Consider the following 23,127-nt stretch of genomic DNA (forward strand, 5'->3'; position numbering starts at 1 on the left):
GTGGATTGCAGGGTGTGGCACGACCTATTCGAGGGTTTTCCGGTGATGCAGCGGGTCTCCTTGATCCATACTACAATGGCCGTAAAGGGCTCCCAAACTAAGTCGTACCTAATAGTCTCCGAATTTTTGTTCACTCACCCAACGTTGTGAACGAGGATCTTGCCATTACAAATTCTTCTCGGGTGGAGATATTTATGCATTGGCTCTCCAAGATAGATGATGGTGTGTTGGATCTTTATTATAAAGGGTTTAAAGAGCAGGCTACTAATTGTACTTTGTCTGAGTTACAGCGGGATGAGAAAGCCTCTACCATTGTTGTTGCAAATTCTGAGGGACGTGAGGGAAAGGTCCCTACTAATGCTGTCGAACACTCATCTAAGGTTGTGAATGCATTCTTTGAGGATCATGCTGTTGAATCACCGGGCACGGATGTTAAGCCCATGTGCTTGACAGATGTTTTCCTTGAGAAGAACTTGGTGTCGCTGGCGATGGAGTTCTTCATGGAGAGTTTGATGTTTCTGGAGGAGCGGGTATTATCGCCTTTCTTTCCTGCTTCAACATTCGCTACGACTCGTACGAGACGGGGGCATGAAACTCTTTGCTTTGGTGCGATGAAAGGAGTTCGTATTTTTGACCCTGGAGATTTTGAGAGTATTTCCACCTTGGACGAGACACTCGTGTTCTTAATTCATGACCCACCTTGAGGGCAAGGTAGTTTTCAACGGTGGGAGAGTTGATAGGGTCCTCGATTTAGCAAATATCGCAGAAGATCTCTCCAATATATTTCTTGATCCAGCATATCTTTTATTTTTGTTAGTTATCTTTAGTTATTTTCTATATCTTTTGTAATCTTTTATTTTAATTATCTTGCTTGGTTAGCAAGATAGGTTTAGGGTTAGAATTCTATAAATTATAGAATTCTCTAGTATTTTGATTCATTGAGAAATAAAGTATAAACTTATTCTCATTCCTGGTTCTGGCGGAAATCGCCCCCTAGCACCTCAACTAGGGTTTATCTTGTTCTTCGTTTCGCTACAAATCGTTGGTGCTCTAGTCCGATAGATTAAGGTTCTATCATCGACATACGGAAACCCATAGAGGGTGAGCTTCGTTACTTCAAATTTTCCGTTTTTATATTAGATGATAAAAAACGTTTTATATGTGACCAATTTTCGCAATGCATTTACTGGGACATGGTCTGGGTTAAATCAAGCACAAGTCAGAACGCAGCGTATGATGAGATCTAAAACATACTTCAATATTTCTGTGTTTTCAACAATCAGTGTTTGATGGCTTCCTATGCTATATGCAGACTCCATTGTACGAGCTTTAACTTTATAGCTCAAACTGAGGATCGGATTGAAGTTTCTTTCACTAGCACATGGAATGTGTCCCATGGTGAAAATGTCGCGCCACTCAATATTGACAAAAGGTGAACATAAATGAACTAATTAGTTTGTTTTTTTGATAATGGTTAAAAAAACATGTATCAAATTAATTTGGTATATACTTCAGGTATATTATCTTGCGTGGAGTTTCTAGTTTCTACTCATACGCAATATTCGAGCATTTGGAAGGGTGGCCCGCTGTGAACATAGGTGAAGCAAGAATTGTGTTCAAGCTTGACGAGAACATGTGAGATTTGAATTCTAGTCCAAGCGTTAGAACAAAAAAAACACGTTTTGCTATGTGATAAATTTGAATGATTAGGTTTCAGCATATGATAATATCTAACGATATGCAACGAGAGATGCCTACTGCCAACGACAGGAAAAAGAGATGCCTACTACCAACGACAGGGAAAAGGGTCGTACCCTTGATTTTAAGGAAGCTGTGGTATTGGAAAATCCTAGCAATCCAACACTCCAAGGAGAGATGGATGTCAAGTATCAATACTCGTGCAACACAAAGGATAACCGAATACACGGATGGATTAGCTCGGAATCAAAGGTGGGATTTTGGGTGATAAGGCCTAGTGATGAATTCCAAGGCGGCGGCCCTCTCAAACGAGACCTCACCTCACATGCTAGCTCTACTTCATTAGCCGTATGTTCACTTCACTTGCATATACATAGATTAAACATAATCACAAATTAAATCAACACATCGTTGTTGGCAGATGTTTTTGAGCAACCATTATGTTGGTGTTAGAGTTAGAGTAAGAAATGGAGAGGTATGGAAGAAGGTGCTTGCCCCCAGTCTTCATCTACCTCAACTCGGGGATTAATAAAACTAAACGAAACACACTTTGGGAAGATGCTAAAACACAAGTCATCTTCTTTTTCAGTACAACCATAGAATTTGATAGATTTACTTACACTGACACTAGTTGACCTGATCAGATGCTGAAAGAAACCAAGAAATGGCCATATGATTTCCCAACCTCGATTGATTATTTTCATGCGGATCAGCGTGGTACTATCACATGTCGGTTGCTTGTACGTGACAACTACCTCAACCAAGGCAAAACCGTCCCAGCTAAATCTGCATATGTTGGAGTAGCTGCACCTGGAAAAGCTGGATCATGGTGAATCTAAGGTTATATACATACATACATACATACATACATACATACATACATACATACATATATTCATTTACCATATAAATAATGATCATAGATGTTATCACATGTCTGGGCAATCACTTCTGGACACAAACTGATGAAACCGGTTCGTTCACCATAACAAGCGTTCGAGCTGGCAAGTACAACTTGTATGCTTGGGTACCAACTGTACTCGGAGATTTCAAACATGAATTCAACATTCTAATAAAACCAGGCAACAAAGTTGAACTTGGCGACATTGTGTACCGTCCTCCAAGAAACGTGCCGACACTAAGGGAGATCGGAATTGCTGATCGTACCGCAACTGAGTTCTATATTCTTGATCCAAAGCCTGCCCTAGTAAAAAAACTATTCATCAACCACAATGACAAGTTAGCTCTAAGTCAAAAATATCTTAACTAAGGAAAACGGTAACAATTAATATATGATTAACATTTGTTTCCAGATATAGACAATATGGCTTGTGGGAGAGATACGCACACTTGTATCCTGATCAAGATCTCACTTACATTGTTGGAAAGAACGACTATCATAAACACTGGTTTTTTTCCCATGTAAACAGGTAGTTTACACTTTATTTATCTATAGTTTTTGGTAACTAAATAACCATTGGCCTTGGTTGAATTTGCAGAAAGGGGAAGAGAGGCTATAAACCAACCACATGGAAGATAATATTCGACGCATTGAATGTGACGAGGGGAGCAAATTACACGCTAAGGCTGGCATTAGATTATGCTCAATGTGCTAACATACAAGTAATTTAAATGAAATAATTAATGTTAGCCGATTATCATAGAAAGATTAATATTGATATGTATATGTGTAGATATGGATCAACGACGATCCAAATGACAATATCCCTCACTTTGAGACTGGAAGAATTGGGAAAGATAACGCGATAGCGAGACATGGCATTCATGGGCTATACTGGTTGTATAGTATAAATGTAGACGGATATAAGCTTGCGCATGGAACAAATACCATTTATCTCAAGCAGTCACTACAGTTTGGCACTTTCAACGGTGTTTTATATGATTACATTTGCCTCGAAGCCCCACCTACTTGAAATTAGAATATTCATTTAGTAGCTATGATCATAAAATAGAAAAAGATTCAGATTTATAGGGCATGTTTGTTCCCTTTGTATTCTTCGTATTTCTCTTATATATACATGATCTCCCATCCCATTCATAGCAACACATTTTTTCGATGTTTCACCAAAGTGACATATTTCTAAAAAAAAGATTCACTCTGCTACTTTATTTTCTATCCACTTAGCACACTATTGAATAAAATCTTGTGTGGAACAATAAATGTTTCGTTTTGAGTTAGAATGGGAGTATTATATATTAATGAATTCGCTACCAATTACAAAACTAGTCAAACTCTCGTTGTGGAATATGATACATATGAAAAACGAGATATGGTCCAGCCACGGGCGGATCTACATGGTGCTTTGTTGGGACAAATGCCCCTCCTCGAAACAACGTACAAGTCAAGGCGCCCGATGCGGAGGACCAAGGGGTCGTGATCCTCAACTCAGAGCCCACAAGGAACTAATAACCCAAACGAAAGACGAAGAGGCTTGGTTCTCATTAGTTAAATATTGTATTTCCTTCCTTGCTTTTTCTTTCTTTATTTTCGAAGCATTTGAATGATATTATACTAAGTTTTTTTTAGTCATTGTTCTCATATTTTTCTTCTTGATTCTTTTCCGGATCATTAATAATAGGATCCATATAGGTCAAAATATTGAGAAATAAAAAATGTCTTTCTTCTTACTCACATTGCTAACCCTAGCACTCCAACTAGGGGGCAAAACTTTCATCTTTGTTCTTCATTCTCCACGGTTTGTGCTCTCTTCCACGTTAGGGAGAACTAAAACCATAACATTCGTTAAGCCACAAAGGTTGCGTTGCAATGCCCAAAGTAGTAGAGTAATATATGTGACTGAGATATATGTATGATATCATTCGTTTTATCCTATGTTGGGCTTTTCGAGCACAAGATATAAGTCCTGACCATATTCCTCATTAGACTTTCGGGACAACAATTGGACTTTTATTCCATCATTGCTCTGTTTTAGCACATCTCATAATTAAGTACAAATAAGAGCTTGTACTATTGTTGCTCCCCTCTTATACACATTTTTTCATGTAGTTACCAACAACTTTTTTACTTCCGAGGAAATGTGCCAACCCACTGATTTCATGTTTAAAGAAACCCGGATCATCGATTGCAGCTGAACCCATCGATTTAATCGAGGGTTTTGAATTTCAGTCGAATGTCGTACTCAAGATGAGTTTTCATAGACACAACAACGTTATCATTTCCCGTTTTGACAAATTAGCTTGATTGTTGTTAATTTGATAAATGTTACACTTGGGTATGCCCATGCATTGATCCTTTAGATGTAGTTTGATGAAGTTAATTAGTTTATAATCTTTTTGGATAAATATGATGTTCGTGTTTATTTGATTGAGCTCGGATAGTATATCCAAGTTTGATACAATCTCTAATTATTTTGCTGAATAATTTGAAGTCGTTTGGTATTCCTAATCATGCATAGCTTTTGAAGGTTGGTTTTCATGTTTTGTTGATAAGGAACATTGATCATTCTAATGAGTTGTGTAATGGAACTCTGTTGATAATCACACGTTTTGGTAATCATGTTTTCGAGGCGAAAGTTTCGAATGGTCATAGCGTTGGTGAAAAAGTTTTGATTCCTATAATTTCTTTAACTTCTGATCCAAAATTGTCATTCAAGTTTTACGCACTGTCAATTCCCTTTGAGTATTGTTTCATGGGTGATTTAATTATAATATTTTAGTACGCAACCGTTGTGATTAAAGACATTTAGGTTACTATTGTTACTATTATAATTATAATATCCGTGTTCCAAATTATTCATCATTTTGTATTACCATTTGCATTATGAGTATATAAAGAGGATAATATGGAAGCGATTGATAAATTTTTTTATGTCAACGTATAGATAGAAATATTTAAGTGTGCAAATGTGATTATAAGAATTTTGTTTAATGCTACATAAGACTACGTAAATATATATTTCCCCATGCATAGAATTTATTTTTTGAATACATATGTTTTGTTGATTAAAATTATTGGAACTATTTATTTATTTAAATTATATGATTTTTTCGTCTCATATCCTCATTTGTACATATATTTTCTTTTATTTATATCTTATTCTAACTAACCCACTATTTATCATTAATCGCGTATCTCATGTTTGTCATTTGTTTTATTTTATTTTACTCCACTCATATCATAAATTAATATTGCATAAAATCGTTTGCCAAACATAAATGTTATATTTCTCTTTTTGTTACTGTTTATAATATTTTTAATCCTTTATAATGTTATGAATACTTATTATAATTAACACATTTTTTCAATCATAAATATTATTGATTCTCTTTATCCTCTTTTTTTTTATTTTTCTTATCTTAAAATTTAACTTCATTATTTAAAAATATTATGCCCCGTGCATAGCACGGGTGATAACACTAGTTTGATAAATGTTACACTTGGGTATGCCCATGCATTGATCCTTAGATTGTGGGCCTATAGTAAATTGGCTAAATTTGTACTTTTCATTTTTAAATTATACTCCTTCGTCCCATTTAAGTTGAATCATCTTTATTTTTGGGACGTCCATCGAAGTTGAGTCATTTCTTTTGACAAAAAATAAAACATCCAATCACTCTGACTTTACCCCATCACTTACTTTACTCTCTCTTATCTCTCAAACTTTTTTCCTCTCTCCTATTTTATTTTATTATCATTCAACACAATTTCTTAATTTCTATGTACAAAAGAAGTGACCCAACTTACTTTGGACGGAAGGAACAATATAAAATTTCCTTCGATTATTAATTTTCTGACTCTAAAATACAGAAGTCTAGAGATTCAATCAAAATAAGTTTATAATATACTCTCTATGTCTCAAGTTACTTAAGTCGTATTCCATTTTAGATTGTCCCAAATTACTTGAGTCATTTCTTTTTTTTTGGCTAAATACAAAACATCTAATCACACTTACTTTATTCTTTCTTTTACTTTACTATTTCTTCTCCCCTTACTTTATTCTCTGCTCTACTTTATTTTTCTCTATTTAACTCACTAAATACAACTTTCTTAAATTTCGTGTTGAAAAGAAATGTCTCAAATAACATAAGATGGAGGGAATAGTATTAACTAGGAATAATTTTATATTATAGTATTAATATAAAACTTTAACGACAACTAGCACCGAAATTCCATAATTTCAATCTTGATAGTGAGAGGCAAAAGGAACCCACCACCCAACCATTATGATTCTATCCTTTATCTTTGAATGGAATTTAAAAGGAAATAGCTAAGATAGTGCCATTATCATCTCACCAACAGTATTGCACTCAGATATCATATTCAATTATTTTTTCGAATCAAAAGAAGCTAAAGAGAACTTATAATTAATGATGAATATAGAAATGTACCTTCTTTATTAATATACTAATTAATTAACGAAGTTTGGTATTATTCCAACGTTTTTTATTCAGTCACAACAAATAGTTTCATTTGTAGACAATACGAATTTTAATGAAATATTGATAAAGTAAGCGGGAAGAAGAAAAAGTAGGTAAAGAAATATTGAGAAAAAGTGAGTAAAATATTAATGAGAAAATTTCCATTTTTAGAAATGAAATTATTTTTTATGACCATTCAAAAATGATAAAATTGAACTATTTTTTTGTAGATGGAGAATCTTAATTAATCGAGAAAATATAATGAAACATACAAGAAGATTTATACATAATCCGGCCATTCAAATTCTTGTATTAATGAGTTAAGAGTCAATCATAATATTGAAAAAATTTAAACATCTGATGTTGCAAACATATCCATATTGATACATAGACGTTATTGAGAACTGTATCATTTATGAATTCATAGGTAATGTGTTATGTAATCTTCATTGTATACGAGGAAAAGTCAGTCCACTCTTGTGTGCAGAAAAACAAGACAGATAGGTATGACTATGATTATTTTTAGCAAATGAGGTACTATAATACGGTTATTGGTACAAACTAAATCCGAATTCTAGATTTTTATACGAATTTAAACCTAAAATACTACTTCATCTTTTCGCGAATAAGAGTCTCATTTCTTTCCGGCAAAGATTTAAGAAATGTTAAGAAAAGTGGGTGGAAGAAAGTTAGTGGAACATGAGTCTCACTTGTATATATTATTTTTAAATGATAGTCCATGTAAGTGGAATGAGATGTCTTTTTACCATTTATGATAATTATGAACCGAAACTCCTATTCGCAGACAGACCAAAATAGAAAAATAGGACTCATATTCGCGGACATAGGGGGAGTACATCATTAAAGCTTAAATTGAGTGCATGGGATTATTGATTACTAATATCGCAAACTATGACAACTTTTTTACAAGTAGATAGACCTCCTATCTCTCTCTCAACTCTTCTACACAAATTCTAAATTTTTATACGAATTTAAGTATGTGGGAAAAAAATCAGGAATTCAGTTTTGTATGGATATATTAAATTTATCTCTTGTCGTTGTTGGCTGCGATATTTTATTAAATTATAGTATTAAACTAATATTGTATAAAGGACAAGACCTCAAATAATGTAGACTTATTTTGTCTATATTCTTTCGCAGCCATTAAATCTTAAATCAATTGACCTGGCTTTGTTGGGCTCTAGGGAAATTCATGTATCTGATATTATTAATTTAATATCTTTAACGGGCGATTGGCAAATGGTTGCCGTTTGAGAGTACAGATGCAAAAGATATTCAGCTATGGTTCGAAACCATAGTGTTTTAAGTATCCTCGACCCTACCTTTATCAATCGATTTTCTTTTAGAGGGAACATCTTTTTTAAGACCATAAACTTGGTCAAAATTTTATTTTAGGTTCGTAAACTTTGAAAATATCATTTTAGGTCCGTCAACTACAAGTTAATATCATTTGAGGTATTTTAAACTTTTTCTGGACGAAAATGCCCTTAAGGCCTTCGAAGGACAATTTGGATAATTCTTTCGACATTCATCTTGCGCTAGAGACCTATAGTCCAACAATTTTTAACGGTAAATTTTTATATTTAAATTTAATTTGGATGATAATTGATCCCATTCTAAAATTCGTATAAATAATACTCCGAATGACAATCCAAATTAATAGCTATCCAATTTCAAAACAAATAAACTAAATATAATTCACAAATCACCTATAGTAAGTTCTTAAAATGCAGTTTAGATTTAAAAAATAAAATAAAGTATCTAAGTCTCAATTCACTATCCCTATATAATTGGTCATCTAATAATTGAAAAATGTACTATTTTTACGGCAAATTTAATTATATTTAAATTCAATTTGGATGGTAATTGAATTAAACAGTAGGAAAAAAAATTGTTGGACTCTAGGTGTTTGACGCAAGATGAGTGGCGAAAGAATTGTTCAAATTGCCCTTTGAAGGCATTTTCGTCCGGAAAAAGTTCAAAATACCTTAAATGATATTAACTTATAGTTGACGAACCTAAAATGATATTTTCAAAGTTCACGGACCTAAAATGATACTTCGGCAAAGTTCGTGGACCTAAAAAGATGTTCCCTCTTTCTTCTATTATTAATAAGTCTCACTGAATGACATTATTCAAATTAAATCTGCATAATGACAAAATTATAACATTCTATTAGAAAAAGAAAAGTCAAAAAAGAAAAAAAGAATGGAATAAAATGAAAAAAACTAGTATACAAATCAAAAATAAAAAATTATATGCAATTAGGTTTTGAATTTATAATTTTATTTGAAAAATAAATTTTATTAAGTACACAAAAAAATTTATACATAAAAACCAATTTTTAAAATCAAATATCTATTTATAAATATATATAATTTTAAAATTAGATAAAACAAAGTTCATTCGCAAGCCCGCTAGTAGGTTTCACAGTGACTTCTTGTTGGCCGAAAGAGGAGGGCAAGTGGAGGGAAATCATTCCCTCCATCACTTAGGCAATTGAGTTACTGTGTTCTTTCCATGTTTCGTCACTCCCGAACATGGCAGAACATTTGCGTTGTGGATACTCTTCGAAGCAACACATGAAACTCGTTGTGTATACGACTATTGGCCGAAGGCTGGAGCTAGTAGTGATATGATCCTTTTAAAAAGTTTATCTTGGATTGTTGAATGCCAAGTATGAGTTTTAGAACAATTAATTGTAGCGCATAAAAATAGTGCGATCACACATCAACAAACAAGATTACAAGAAGCAAAATTTTCCCCCGTCATGTGAAATTTTTGAAATTATCTAGTTGTGATATTTTCTTATTCCTAGATTTCGGGTTTGATAGTTCATTGCAACATACAATTTTCAAACATTTAGTAAGATTAATTGGTTAGAAGATATATGGTTTAGAATGAAATGATGTGAGTTGAAGGCCTTTATCTACAAAAGATGATCTGCAATCAAGAGTTATATTCCGATCTCTATTAACATGTCTACGTATCTCTTATTTCTGATGTAATGCTTGTCTATTTGTGTTCTAGTAGTTTTAGGGTAAATAAGCTTTTGTTTCTTAAACTATATATATAAATATATATTCATGCAATGAAAACAGTTTTTATTATTTGTTCTTACAATAGCGAAAAGTAGTACTACTAGTATTTATTTGAAGAAAGAAAAATGTTTTTGGAAAATAAAGTCGATCAAAGTGGACCAATAAAACAATGTCAAGAATTAAATGACTATTCCTCTACTCGCTTATGCGCTAAGCATATACATCACCTAACATCATAATCTCTATAAATACCATTATTTCACCTACCGCAACAACATCAATTCGCACTCTCTTTATTTTCTTACAAACGAATTTTACTTTCTAAGATGGCGAAATCACATGAAACAGAGCATCCTGTGAAGGCCTTTGGATTGGCTGCCACTGACTCATCCGGCCATCTCTCTCCTTTCAAGTTCTCTAGAAGGTTCTTTTCCTAATCCTCTCTATCCCTCTCTCTCTCATGTACCTCTGGAATTACTAACATTTAACAATTATGGGTGTATTTGCTGCAGGGCAACTGGTGATGATGATGTGCAGTTCAAAGTGTTGTATTGTGGGATCTGCCACACCGATCTTCATTACCTCAAAAACGAGTGGGGCGTCACTCAGTACCCTCTTGTTCCTGGGTAACTTTCTGCTAATTCTAACTCACATATCATGTAATCATTCTATCAGATGCAGATAATATTGACATGGATATGTTATATGTAATTGCAGGCATGAGATTGTTGGTGTGGTAACCGAGGTGGGAAAGAAGGTTGAGAAGGTCAAAGTCGGAGACAGGGTTGGTGTTGGATGCATGGTCGGATCATGTCGATCATGCGAGAGCTGCAAGGAAGATCTTGAGAATTACTGCCCCAAGATCATCCCCACTTACGCTGCTCCCTACCACGATGGCACCATCACGTACGGTGGCTACTCTGATATCATGGTTGCTGATGAGCATTTCATTGTTCGTATCCCTGAAAACATGCCATTGGATGCTGCTGCTCCTCTTCTATGTGCCGGCATCACCACTTACAGCCCTATGAGATACTTTGGACTAGACAAGCCCGGGATGCACATTGGAGTTGTCGGTTTGGGCGGACTAGGCCATGTTGCTGTTAAATTTGCCAAGGCTTTCGGTTGCAAGGTCACAGTCATTAGCACATCTATCAGCAAAAAGGACGAAGCACTTTCACATTTGGGCGCAGATTCGTTCTTGATCAGTAAAGATGCTGATGAAATGCAGGTACAAAAAGAAATATCCCAATGTTTCATCATCATCATCACTAGATTAATGTTAATTATATGTAGGGTGCCGTTGGAACAATGGATGGTATTATAGATACAGTATCAGCACATCATGCTTTGATGCCACTCATTGGCCTCTTGAAGGCTCACGGAAAGCTCATCATGCTTGGCGCCCCAGATAAGCCTCTCGAGCTACCGGTTTTTCCTCTACTTGCAGGTACAATACCCATATGGAGTATAAGAATCTAAGATACATGCTAAATTCAATCATTTGTATGAGATTAATGTGTGGTTGAAATGAATATTATTTTAGGGAGAAAGATGATATCAGGGAGTGGGATTGGAGGAATGAAAGAGACACAAGAAATGATTGATTTCGCGGCCAAGCATAATATAAAGGCAGATATTGAACTAATCTCAGCAGACTACGTTAACACTGCTTTAGAGAGGCTGACCAAGGCTGATGTGAAGTATCGGTTTGTGATAGATGTTGCCAACACTCTCCAACAATCTTGAACTCATGTCTTCGATGGAAGCGATTGTTCTTCTCATGTTTTGTTTGGCACTTGATGGAAGAGACTATTCTTCTCTTATTTTGTTCAATTTAGACATATATTCACTGTTGGTTTATCTGTGTTCAATTCTGTATGTGTGTTGTATCCACATATTATAATAAAAATATACTTTTGTTTTGAATTGCATATCACATTATATAACAATATTACTCACTCCTATCTTAAAAAAATAGACAACATTTGAAACGACACTTGTTTTAATGTATAATTGGTAAAGTAAGAGCATCTCCAATAAGCACGGACGTCAAATAGCCATCAAATAGCCTTCACACTGCCACATCATCAGCACTACAATTCTCCTGCCACATCAGCTTGCCACATCAACTGGACATCAAATAGCCCTCACATAGCCTTCACACTACCTATCCACATCACTAATAACAATTATATAATTTAATTTACACTTGTATCAACATACGGAATTTAATTTACGAGACAAATACGGAAAATTCGAATAATAATATTAAAATTTAAAAAGTACATTACTTTTAAAAAAAAGTACAATAATATAAAAAAAGTACAAAAATTAAAAAGTACATTAATTTAAAAAAGTAAAACAAAATCACTCATCGCCGTCGTCCTCGTCTCCGTCGTCGCCCAGCGCTTCTTCACCGTCGTCGCCGCCGCCTCCGTCGCCACCTACGCCGCGGCTATTCCCGCCGGTGTCCCTCCTCATCGCCTCCAATTCTTCACGCTGGCTCTGGAGCAATACACGAAGAAAATCCTTCACCTCGGGGTCCACCGCCGCTTGGAAGTCGGCTAAGGTCTTCACCATTTGAGCGCGCGTTTGTTGGCGCGCGAAGAATTTGAGCTCCTCGGTAGACCTGCCGAGGGGGGATGCCGAATGGACGTCCTGGAAACTCGGGGTGCCCCCCTCGCAACCTGCTGCGCCCGCCTTTGCCTAACCGGGCGAGGTCGGCGACCGAACGACCGAGGAGTCGGGACCTCCTGGGCCGTCTCAGGGAGGTCTGACGAACCACCGTTGCTGCCGCTATAATCTCCGGTATAGTTCAGTCTCTGCCTCTTCGGCCAGCCAGCGTCGACGCCTGCCCGGAATTTCTCCGACTCGTTGAGCACAACGTAGCAGTTCCAGTAGGTGAACTCATAGTACTTCTTATCCGGATCGGGGTAGGCTCTCTCCGCAATCCTCCTGCAGTCTTCCTCTGTTTGGCCACTGGTCTGCATGCGGAGGGCGTTGGCGTACAAACCCGAAAATCGAGAGACGCCAGCCCTGATTCGGTCCCAGCACTTCCGGACCTCCTCCCCGGTGCACGGTCTCCCTTCAGGGCAAAATGCCCTTTAGGCTGCGGCTATCTTGGCCCACAAGTTGACGATCCTCTGGTTGTTCGAAACCAGAGGATCGTCGCAGACACTCACCCACGCCTTGGCAACCGCAACGTTCTCCGCGTCTGTCCACTTCCTCCGACCCCGGATTTCGGCTTGGGGCTGCGACGACTCGCCGACCTTCTTCGCCTTGCCCTTCTTCTTACCCCGCCCTACTCCCTGGCTTTGAATGAGAGTTTCCGAAACCTCGTTAATATCAAAACCCAAGTCCGCTAAGGAGAAGGTCTCCGTATACTGTGCATCCGTTGGGGTCGATGTGTGCGAAGAACCGGTGGAAAAATCAAAAGTCGGCCGATAGGCGTTGTCCCCCCCGTGCGTCCCCTGCGCCGGGGGAATCATCTGTTGCGCCGGTGGCATCATCTGCTGCGCCGGTGGCTGCATGCCGGGTGCCCACCCCGGCATCATCTGCATAGGGGGTTGCATGCCGGGTGCCCACCCCGGAATCATATGCTGCCACGGGTACATGTTGTAGTACCCGCTCATCGGAGGCCAACCACCTCCCCCAGGAGCCGGGGAAGTATGGGACCCTGCCCCGGGAGTCGGGGGCGTCTGAGACCCTACACCGGGAGGCGGGGGAGTCTGAGACCATCCCCCGGGATTAACTGGAGTACCTTCGTAGTTGTTCTCCATTGCTCGTTATTGATCTTGTACAGAAAGTAAGGTAGAGAGAGAGTACTCGTTAAAACAAGTGGTGCGAATGAAAATGAGGTTCAACGCGCGTATATATAGTGTTTTCGAAAAACAAAAAAAAATTTAAATCCGACGCCGGTTTGGCGCCGATCCGGGACGCGCAATGGCGCCCGTGAGGATCGGCGTCGGAACCGGCGTCAGCGCGGGAATCGGCATGGCGACGCCGATTTTGACGCCGATTTCGCCCACGCCGGTTCCAATGGTTCGGCGTCAAACCGGCGTGGGCGAAAAATCGGCGTCGCGGTGGTGACGCCGGTTATTGGAGATGTTCTAAGAAAGAGATGGAAAGAAAAAGTTATTGGAGTATTGTTAGTGAAGAATGAGACCCTCCTCATTAGAGAGAATTTTTTATCCTTAAGAATTATTTTTATAAGGGACATCTCAAAATGACAAATGTAGTCTATTTATTAAGTACTACCTCCGTCCCACAATAACAGTCCATTTTTGCCATTTTAGTCCGTCCCTCAATAAGAGTCCACTTTCACTTTTATTATAAATGGTAAATAGACCTCACATTACACTAACTCATTCTACGCACATTTCATTATAAAACTAATATATATAAAGTGAGACCCATTACTTCACTAACTTTTTCAATCCTTTTTTTTTTACATTTCTTAAAATTCGTGTCCAGTTGGTAGTATCATTTTTAATTTAAATGTATTGACATTTGAGGTTCATCTCCTAATCAAAATATAATCCTAAATTCGATTGATTTAAAAATAAACGATGATTTAGAAATATTACCTTAGCAAAATATATTTGGAGCGCTACGTTACCTATGTGAAATATAGTCCTCTATTCAATATTTAATCGTTACAGCGAAATTATATAAAATGATTTAAAAACTAGTGGCTGCCCTACTAATTGAACTACACCTCCAGTTCAAACCTTAATCCAAATATTTTCAAATATTGGTATTAAAGGCTTTAAATAAAAAGATTTGGGCGTGAGGGTATTTGAATATTACTTTAGCATTGAATATTTGAATTAGGGGTGTGCATTCGGGTTTCGGTTCGGTTTTTTGTCAAAACCGAACCAAAACCGAATTTAGTTCAAAATCCAAACCGAACCGAACCCGAAAAACCGAAAAACCAAAACCGAAAAACCAAAAACTGAAAAACCCGAACAAAACCGAAAAAACCGAAAAACCCGAAAAAATAAATATAATATTAATATATATATGTGTGTAATTTATTTTATTTTATATATACTAATAGAATATTTATATATAATATAAAATTAATAATACATATAATATATATAATATAGTAGAATTTATTAAAAGAATATACTATATATTATACTCCCTCCGTCCAGCAATAGGAGTCCCGTTTTTCCGTTTTGGGACGTCCGGGAATAGGAGTCCCGGTTCTACTTACCATATTTAGATAAATAAATCACCCTCCCTCAATTCATAATTTACCAAAAATGCCATTAAAAAAACACCCCCCCATACACCAATTATTGTCGGCACTCTCTCAATTACACTCTCAGTCTCTCGATTTCCTTCTCTCACTCTCTCACTCACAATCGCGTTCCACTCTCTTCCTCCGTGGAAACCCTAATCCACGCCTCATCTTCCTCCTCCAAATCACCGCCTCCTCATCTTCCTCATTCGACCGTCCATGGATAATGCACCCTCTCCACCCCGATCCCCCATCTATGGGTTGGATTCGGTCGGAAATCGCATCCAACTTCCACGTTGGCCTCGTCCGAATCCGAATCCGGCGCCTCATTAGACTGTCTTCCTACTGATGCTATGAGTTTCTGCTGCCTCCATTACAGCCCCTCTTGCTAGTACTCCATCATGGCTGTGCTTGAGTAGAAACTGCACCACATTATTCTTCATGTTGCTGCTCAAGTACATGGTTTGCCTCTGCCCAATATCCATCCCGATGATGAAATTTTTCTGAGGGAGCCGAATTTACTTCATTGTTGGGAGTTTTTTTGGCAGAATTTCAGATTTGTGGTTGTTGGAGTTGTCTTAAATGAATGTAGTTGAGGCATTTATAGCAGCATAGGATTTGTACAGGTTGGAACTCAAATTTCCCTCAAAAACTTTGTAGAGGGAACTTTGAAAAATTCACTTCCCCCCTTGTATTTTGAGGTGATTTCACCTGACTTTGTTCAATTATGTATGGAAGGCATTTTTTTTATGTTGAGTGTTCTTATTAAATTTAGTTTCCCATTAATTGTGACTTTTTTTTTGCAGCCTGAAATTAAATTCAGGTTACATAAAATTAAATGTGCAGCATATTGTATGACATTAAATGTACAGCCTCATATGCAAAACGTTGCTGCATTGTTCAAGGGAAAAAAATGGCAGCATGTTGTATGCAACACACCAAAAAAGAGTTTAAAACAATTAAAGTGGGTCACAAATTCAACTATCACACACCATTTATTACACACTCCAACAACTTTCTTAAAACCCGTGCCCAGGAGAATTGGGACTCCTATTGCTGGACGGAGGGAGTATATAATATAATATATTAAATTAATAGAATATATATATAATTCGGTAATTCGGTTTTTCGGTTTTTTTCTTCGCCCGAACCGAACCGAACCGAAAAACTGAGATTTTTGTATTTTCAAACCCAAACCGAACCGAAAAACCGAAATAACCGAATCGAATTTCAAAATTTCGGTTTGGTTCGGTTCGGATATTCGGTTTCCGGTTTTTTTGCTCACCCCTAATTTGAATAGTTTGCCAATGGAGCTACATAATGAAAAAAACTTAATTTATTACAATTTCACCTCTTAGAAATAAAAAATTTAGGAATGAAATGAATATTAATAAAAACAAATTTGTTAACGTATAAGAAAAAAAAAGAAAATTATTGAAAAAATGTTAGTGTATATTAATATTCACCTTATTAGTAATTTAATACTCCATTCGTCCAACTCTAAATAACACATTATCATTTTTAGGATATTATACTCTAAATGACATTATTTTTAAAAATAAAATCACTCTTTCTCTTGTTCACTTTATTTAATCTCCACTTAATACACAAAACAATATCAAATAAAAACTTGTGTTAGAATTAAAAATACCCACTTAAAATAAAACGGAGGAAGAATATACAAAAATAAAAATAAAAAAATTCATTAACAAGAATTAAAATAATAAAATAAGATAATTTTATAAAATCAGATAAAGTATAAATATAAAATTAGTAGTCTACGCTTGCATAAAAAATGGCGCAATCAAACGGAAATGACTATGCAGTTGGCATTGAATACTCTAAAGTTTGCGGTGGAATTGATAAAGAAAAAAGAGAGGAGATTCTCGAAAGAGTTTCGAAGAAGGTCAATATTTCTAGAAAAATGCAAATTTTGAATTGCCTATCTTGACAAACTCTCTTCAGTCTACGCTTATCATCGCTTCAGTATTCACACAACAGCAGCCGAATGCATTCATCTCAACACTTATATCTATAAATACCATTCTTACATCTTCCCAACAATCACAAACTGATACGAGTATTCTACCATTATTTATTAGTTTAGATATATTAGAGATTTGCATATCTTTTCTTATATTTGTTTCTTGTTTCCTAAGCTAGTATTCTAGTATTATAAATAGGGCTAGGTTGTTATCGTTTTAATCATTCAATGAATATATTATTTTCCATAAACTTGTCTTGAGTATCTAGTATAATTATTGTTCCCTATTTGCTGCTGATCGGAGAACGTCTGTGACTCAGCAAATCCGTGAGCCTTCCTTCGAGCTTGTCGAAGGATTGATCACCCTATCTCTCCGAGAAGTTAGCCATCCGGCCTCGTTACGGAGAACGTCCGTAACAACTGGTGCTTTCATCCCGTACTCATGCCGTCAACATACCATGGCCCATCTACGTCGGAACGGCCGACGAGGGAAGCGACGCCGGCGCTGCATATAGGCCAGCCGCGTCGTCCCGACCAATCGGGGAAGGCTTCGGTCGACCCAATCACATTAGGGTTTGCCAAATTAAATGCACGCCTCGACAGTATGGATCGACGGGTGGACATATTGGAGTCGCGTATGAACACGAACGACCGGCGACTAGGGAAGCTTCGACCGCCACAACGGCCTGATCCGGAACCACCTTACGGTCTTCCTGATCGTGGTGGCGCTGATTGGGACAAGCAGAATCGACGTTACACCCAGCCTACGTACCGGCGGCCACAACACCACCAGTCGGATAGGTACCCACCGCCGCCTCCGTATCAGCCGGATAGACGCCGGCCGTACCACCTCCACCAAACTCGTTATCCACTGCCCGAACACTATCAACCCTTCGACTATGGAGAGGTCATTACTCACACGCATTCGCCAACACGAGACGGCGACGGGGAGCTGTGTGATTCAGAGGACTCCATATTAGATGCAGAGCTTTGTGATTCAGAGAACTCCATATTAGAGGCAGTAGCAAAGAAACTCATGGATCGTGGTTTGCCTAGTGAGAATTGGGGATCTAGGGAAGGTAGAGATGGCAGACTCGAAGACCAACAAGTTCCATCTTTTGATGAAATTGACCCACCGTGCAGCCCCGATATGAGTAAAGAGACGGAGGAAGAGGCATTATTAGACGATGTAGAGGAGGTTGATTCCATTGAGGAAGTGAAGAAGGCTGTCGTTGCTCGAGTGACATCCCAAGGTGTTGTTGGGAATTGTTTGGGTGAAAAGGGAGAGTTGCGTGATAGTGATGTTGCAAGAATATTTCAGCGACCGACATTGCTTGCCATCGATGCACGGATGGTCCCGCCGCGAAATTACACGGCGTGTTTGGGAGTTCGTGGACGTGTTAACAAGCTTCACGTTTTAGCGCTGAATTTTGACGACTGTTTTGATCCTACCTTGATGATTTTTTATGGAGAAGGTGAAGTGACACGTCCAACTATTCGGTATGCGTTTGATCCAGGAGGAGACGCCTCGCCAAGCTTGTGCTTTCAACTCTCGTCTTTGGTTCGTGGTTCCCACCTTGAGGACAAGGTGGATTTTAACCGTGGGGGAGTTGATACGAGTATTCTACCATTATTTATTAGTTTAGATATATTAGGGATTTGCATATCTTTTCTTATATTTGTTTCTTGTTTCCTAAGCTAGTATTCTAGTATTATAAATAGGGCTAGGTTGTTATCGTTTTAATCATTCAATGAATATATTATTTTCCATAAACTTGTCTTGAGTATCTAGTATAATTATTGTTCCCTATTTGCTGCTGATCGGAGAACGTCTGTGACTCAGCAAATCCGTGAGCCTTCCTTCGAGCTTGTCGAAGGATTGATCACCCTATCTCTCCGAGAAGTTAGCCATCCGGCCTCGTTACGGAGAACGTCCGTAACACAAACACATTTCCAATAATGGCGAAATCATATGAAACAGAGCACCCTGTGAAGGCATTTGGATTGGCTGCAACAGACTCATCTGGCCATCTCTCTCCCTTCAAATTCTCCAGAAGGTGCTTTGCTTTTCCAACATATATATTTATTTCTCTGTGAAGTAAACTATTATACTTATACTTGGTATCGTTTTGCAGGGCAACTGGTGATGACGATGTGCAATTCAAAGTGTTGTATTGTGGGATCTGCCACTCCGATCTTCATTACCTCAAGAACGAATGGGGCATCTCTCAGTATCCTCTCGTCCCTGGGTAACTTTCTGCTAATTCTAACTCACATATAATGTAATCATTCTATTAGATGCAGATAATATTGACTTGGATATGTTATATGTGATTGCAGGCATGAGATTGTTGGTGTGGTAACAGAGGTGGGAAAGAAGGTTGAGAAGGTCAAAGTCGGAGACAGAGTTGGTGTTGGATGCATGGTCGGATCTTGTCGATCATGCGAGAGCTGCAAGGAAAATCTTGAGAATTACTGCCCCAAGATCATCCCCACTTACGCTGCTCCCTACCACGATGGCACCATCACGTACGGTGGCTACTCTGATATCATGGTTGCTGATGAGCATTTCATTGTTCGTATCCCTGAAAACATGCCATTGGATGCTGCTGCTCCTCTTCTATGTGCCGGCATCACCACCTACAGCCCCATGAGATACTTTGGACTAGACAAGCCCGGGATGCACATTGGAGTTGTCGGTTTGGGCGGACTCGGCCATGTTGCTGTTAAATTTGCCAAGGCTTTCGGTTGCAAGGTCACAGTCATTAGCACATCTATCAGCAAAAAGGATGAAGCGCTTTCACATTTGGGCGCAGATTCGTTCTTGATAAGCAAAGATGCTGATGAAATGCAGGTAAATAAAGAAATTTTCAATTGTTTTATCAACATCAACATCATCACTATATTAATGTGGATGTGGATTGTGTTACAATTATATATGTAGGGTGCTATGGGGACACTGGATGGTATTATAGATACAGTATCAGCACATCATGCTTTGATGCCACTCATTGGCCTCTTGAAGGCTCACGGAAAGCTCATCATGCTTGGCGCCCCAGATAAGCCTCTCGAGCTACCGGTTTTTCCTCTACTTGCAGGTACAAATAGTATCAAATTCTATGATATATACTAAAATCAATTATTTTTATGAGATTAATGTGTGTTTGTAATGAATATTCTTTTAGGGAGAAAGATGATATCCGGGAGTGGGATTGGAGGGATGAAAGAGACCCAAGAAATGATTGATTTTGCAGCCAAGCACAATATAAAAGCAGATATTGAACTAATTTCAGCAGACTATGTTAACACTGCTTTAGAGAGGTTGGTCAAGGCTGATGTGAAGTATCGGTTTGTGATAGACGTTGCCAACACTCTTCAACAATCTTGAACTCAAGTCTTCGATGGAAGTGATTGTTCTTCTCTTGTTTTGTTTGGTCTTTCATGGAAGAGATTGTTCTTCTCTTATTTTGTTCAATTTTACACATATATTTTACTGTTGGTTTCTTAAATTTTGTATCTGTGTTGTGCGCACACATTAGAATAAAGTATTACTTTTTTTATTTGAATTGCATATCACATTATACTCACCAGTTTCAATCAAATTTTTCTTTTGATTTTTTCTTTCCGTTGAACTTTTTGATAGCTACTTCTCTCATGGACTTCAATTCAACTGCTTACCTATTCCTTATGAGTATACCATATGCTTTATGTACAACCGATTTCAAGCTACTTATTCATCTGGATACTTGATACAATGTTGATCATACCGAGTACTCCCATTGGCGATAAAGTGGCTTGAGCTATGAGTTGTTGTTATGGGTGTTGAAACAGATAGCGGGTAATCCCGAACCAGACCCGATACCCGGCGGGTATCGGGTATCCGTTACCCGACAGAATCGGGAAACGGGGCGGGGGCGGGGTCGGGTATAATTATTTTGGGTTTTCCGTTAGTCCCGAAATACCCGATATGTATACAAGTTTTTTAAAATTAATTATTTTAAATTTTAATACTTGCTGACTTGGGATGACTCAAAAGTCATAATATAATTTTTTTATTAGTATTTTATTATTAAGCGTAAGTTTAAAGTTTTTAGGGTTAAGTATTTTTTATCTTTTTCCGCCTTTTGTCTTCTATTACTCTACGATTCAACTCCTTACCTTCCACCCGCCGCCTACATCTCATATGATTATTTAAACTTCTAAGTCCTTATTCATTCTTCAATTTAGATGTGAAACTGTAATGATATGAAAGGTTCGAAATTTAGAAATAGACGAAGACATATCACATGGCTTCATCTTAATTCTCAACAAAATTAAATTAATACATAAAGTTCTTAGTTAGCAGTAGTTCTTTAAAAAAATCATCCGAAAATATCATATTCCATATAACAGTTTATGTGAAATCATATAGGAATAGAAGTGTGCAATAAAATAATAATAAATAAAAAAAGAAGATTTAAAAAAAAACATGTTCCGGGTCGGGTACCTGCGGTGTTGGGTGCGGGATACCCAACTCGGGTATCGGGTAATGCCCGACTCACTGCGGGACGGGTATCGAGACTAACTTTTTGGCCGAAATCGGGTACGGGTACCCTAGGGTACCCGTTTCGACACCCCTAGTTGTTGTCGTGGATGGCGAGGATTTTCGGAATTCAAGGAATTTTTGCATGGAATTTGGAAAACATGATTTAAACGGAAAGAACATAAAGGATAAAAGAATTAACGGTATCTTGTATTGCTTGCATGGAAAGAAATACAAGGTCCCTACTTATAGACCTAGGCGCCTTAAGTTGATGCACCAACGTATGATGAATGACTACACTGAAAGGTATTCTAAGAACACCTAATTCCTTCAAAACGAAAATAATACTATTATTATAAATTTAAAACTTCAGTCAAAATAAAGATATCCACTATTTATAAGCATTTAAAAAACCTTAAAAACTTAGAAAGAATGAAACGAAAATAACAAAATTGAAAATAAAGCAAAAAAAAACAGTAAATTATCTTTTTGGCCACTTAAACAATATTTGATGGACAAAATCCATTGTCAATCACCCATAACAACTTATAATATTAAAAATTTTATATTAAAGTCTTAAAGTTTTGGAGATGATGTGATTTGAATACTTTAGCATTTAATATTTGAATTGTCTACTAATGGATCTACATAACTTAATTTAAAATTCTTTAATTTATCAAATTTCTTTAAAATACTATTGCCTCCACCAAAACTAAGTTTAAACAAATTTTTTAGACACAGATATTAAAAAATTGTGTTAAAAAATAGGAGAGATGAATAAAATAGGAAAGATAAAGAGATAGTAAAGTAGATGGTGGAATAAAATAAAAGAGATTGAATATTTTGTTTTTTTTAAAACTCAACTTAGATGGGACATCCCAAAGAGGAATACAACTCAACTTAGTTGGGATGGAGAGAGTATTAACTTTGGGGTTGATATAAGTTCTAATTTAAAATTTTTAACTATGGGAGAGAAAAAAAATACTTCATTCGTTTCTCTGTTGTACTTCCTCCGTCCCAACTAAGTTGAGTCATTTCATTTTTAGACAAAATATCATTTACTTATCACTCTCTCTATCTCTCATACTTTTCTATACAATTTCTTAATCTTCGTGCCAATAAAGTTTTGACTCGACTTAGTTGGAACGAAGGAGTATTTCTTATCTCTTACTCTACTCACTCTTACTTCACTCTCTTTTACTTTATTCTC

General features: G+C 37.2%; 2 protein-coding genes and 1 pseudogene across 2 annotated transcripts; all 3 read left to right on the forward strand.

The window, feature by feature from the left end:
• The first annotated feature begins 194 nt into the window (after positions 1-194).
• Positions 195-3,632, forward strand: LOC121786853 (annotated as a pseudogene).
• A 6,791-nt stretch (positions 3,633-10,423) lies between these two features.
• Positions 10,424-12,089, forward strand: LOC121787553 (8-hydroxygeraniol dehydrogenase-like). Its single transcript, XM_042186324.1, has 5 exons — positions 10,424-10,584; positions 10,673-10,786; positions 10,878-11,391; positions 11,457-11,610; positions 11,707-12,089. Exons 1-5 carry the CDS (start codon positions 10,487-10,489, stop codon positions 11,907-11,909), a joined length of 1,083 nt encoding a protein of 360 aa, XP_042042258.1. The 5' UTR covers positions 10,424-10,486; the 3' UTR covers positions 11,910-12,089.
• A 5,378-nt stretch (positions 12,090-17,467) lies between these two features.
• Positions 17,468-20,816, forward strand: LOC121785680 (8-hydroxygeraniol dehydrogenase-like). Its single transcript, XM_042184084.1, has 6 exons — positions 17,468-17,482; positions 19,342-19,452; positions 19,531-19,644; positions 19,736-20,249; positions 20,340-20,493; positions 20,581-20,816. The coding sequence occupies exons 2-6, from the start codon at positions 19,355-19,357 to the stop codon at positions 20,781-20,783; spliced, it is 1,083 nt and encodes a 360-aa protein (XP_042040018.1). The 5' UTR covers positions 17,468-17,482; positions 19,342-19,354; the 3' UTR covers positions 20,784-20,816.
• The last annotated feature ends 2,311 nt before the right edge of the window (positions 20,817-23,127 follow it).

This window comes from Salvia splendens, chromosome 22 (assembly GCF_004379255.2).
Source record: "Salvia splendens isolate huo1 chromosome 22, SspV2, whole genome shotgun sequence".
NCBI lineage: Eukaryota > Viridiplantae > Streptophyta > Magnoliopsida > Lamiales > Lamiaceae > Salvia > Salvia splendens.

Bases quoted from the DNA above. Each gene is read 5' to 3' on its own strand.
- LOC121787553 (XM_042186324.1), top strand. From the start codon at position 10,487: ATGGCGAAATCACATGAAACAGAGCATCCTGTGAAGGCCTTTGGATTG. The intron at 10,787-10,877 runs GTAACTTTCTGC...ATGTAATTGCAG, and splicing joins CAGTACCCTCTTGTTCCTGG to GCATGAGATTGTTGGTGTGG. The intron at 11,392-11,456 runs GTACAAAAAGAA...AATTATATGTAG, and splicing joins AAGATGCTGATGAAATGCAG to GGTGCCGTTGGAACAATGGA.
- LOC121785680 (XM_042184084.1), top strand. From the start codon at position 19,355: ATGGCGAAATCATATGAAACAGAGCACCCTGTGAAGGCATTTGGATTG. The intron at 19,453-19,530 runs GTGCTTTGCTTT...ATCGTTTTGCAG, and splicing joins CCCTTCAAATTCTCCAGAAG to GGCAACTGGTGATGACGATG. The intron at 20,250-20,339 runs GTAAATAAAGAA...TTATATATGTAG, and splicing joins AAGATGCTGATGAAATGCAG to GGTGCTATGGGGACACTGGA.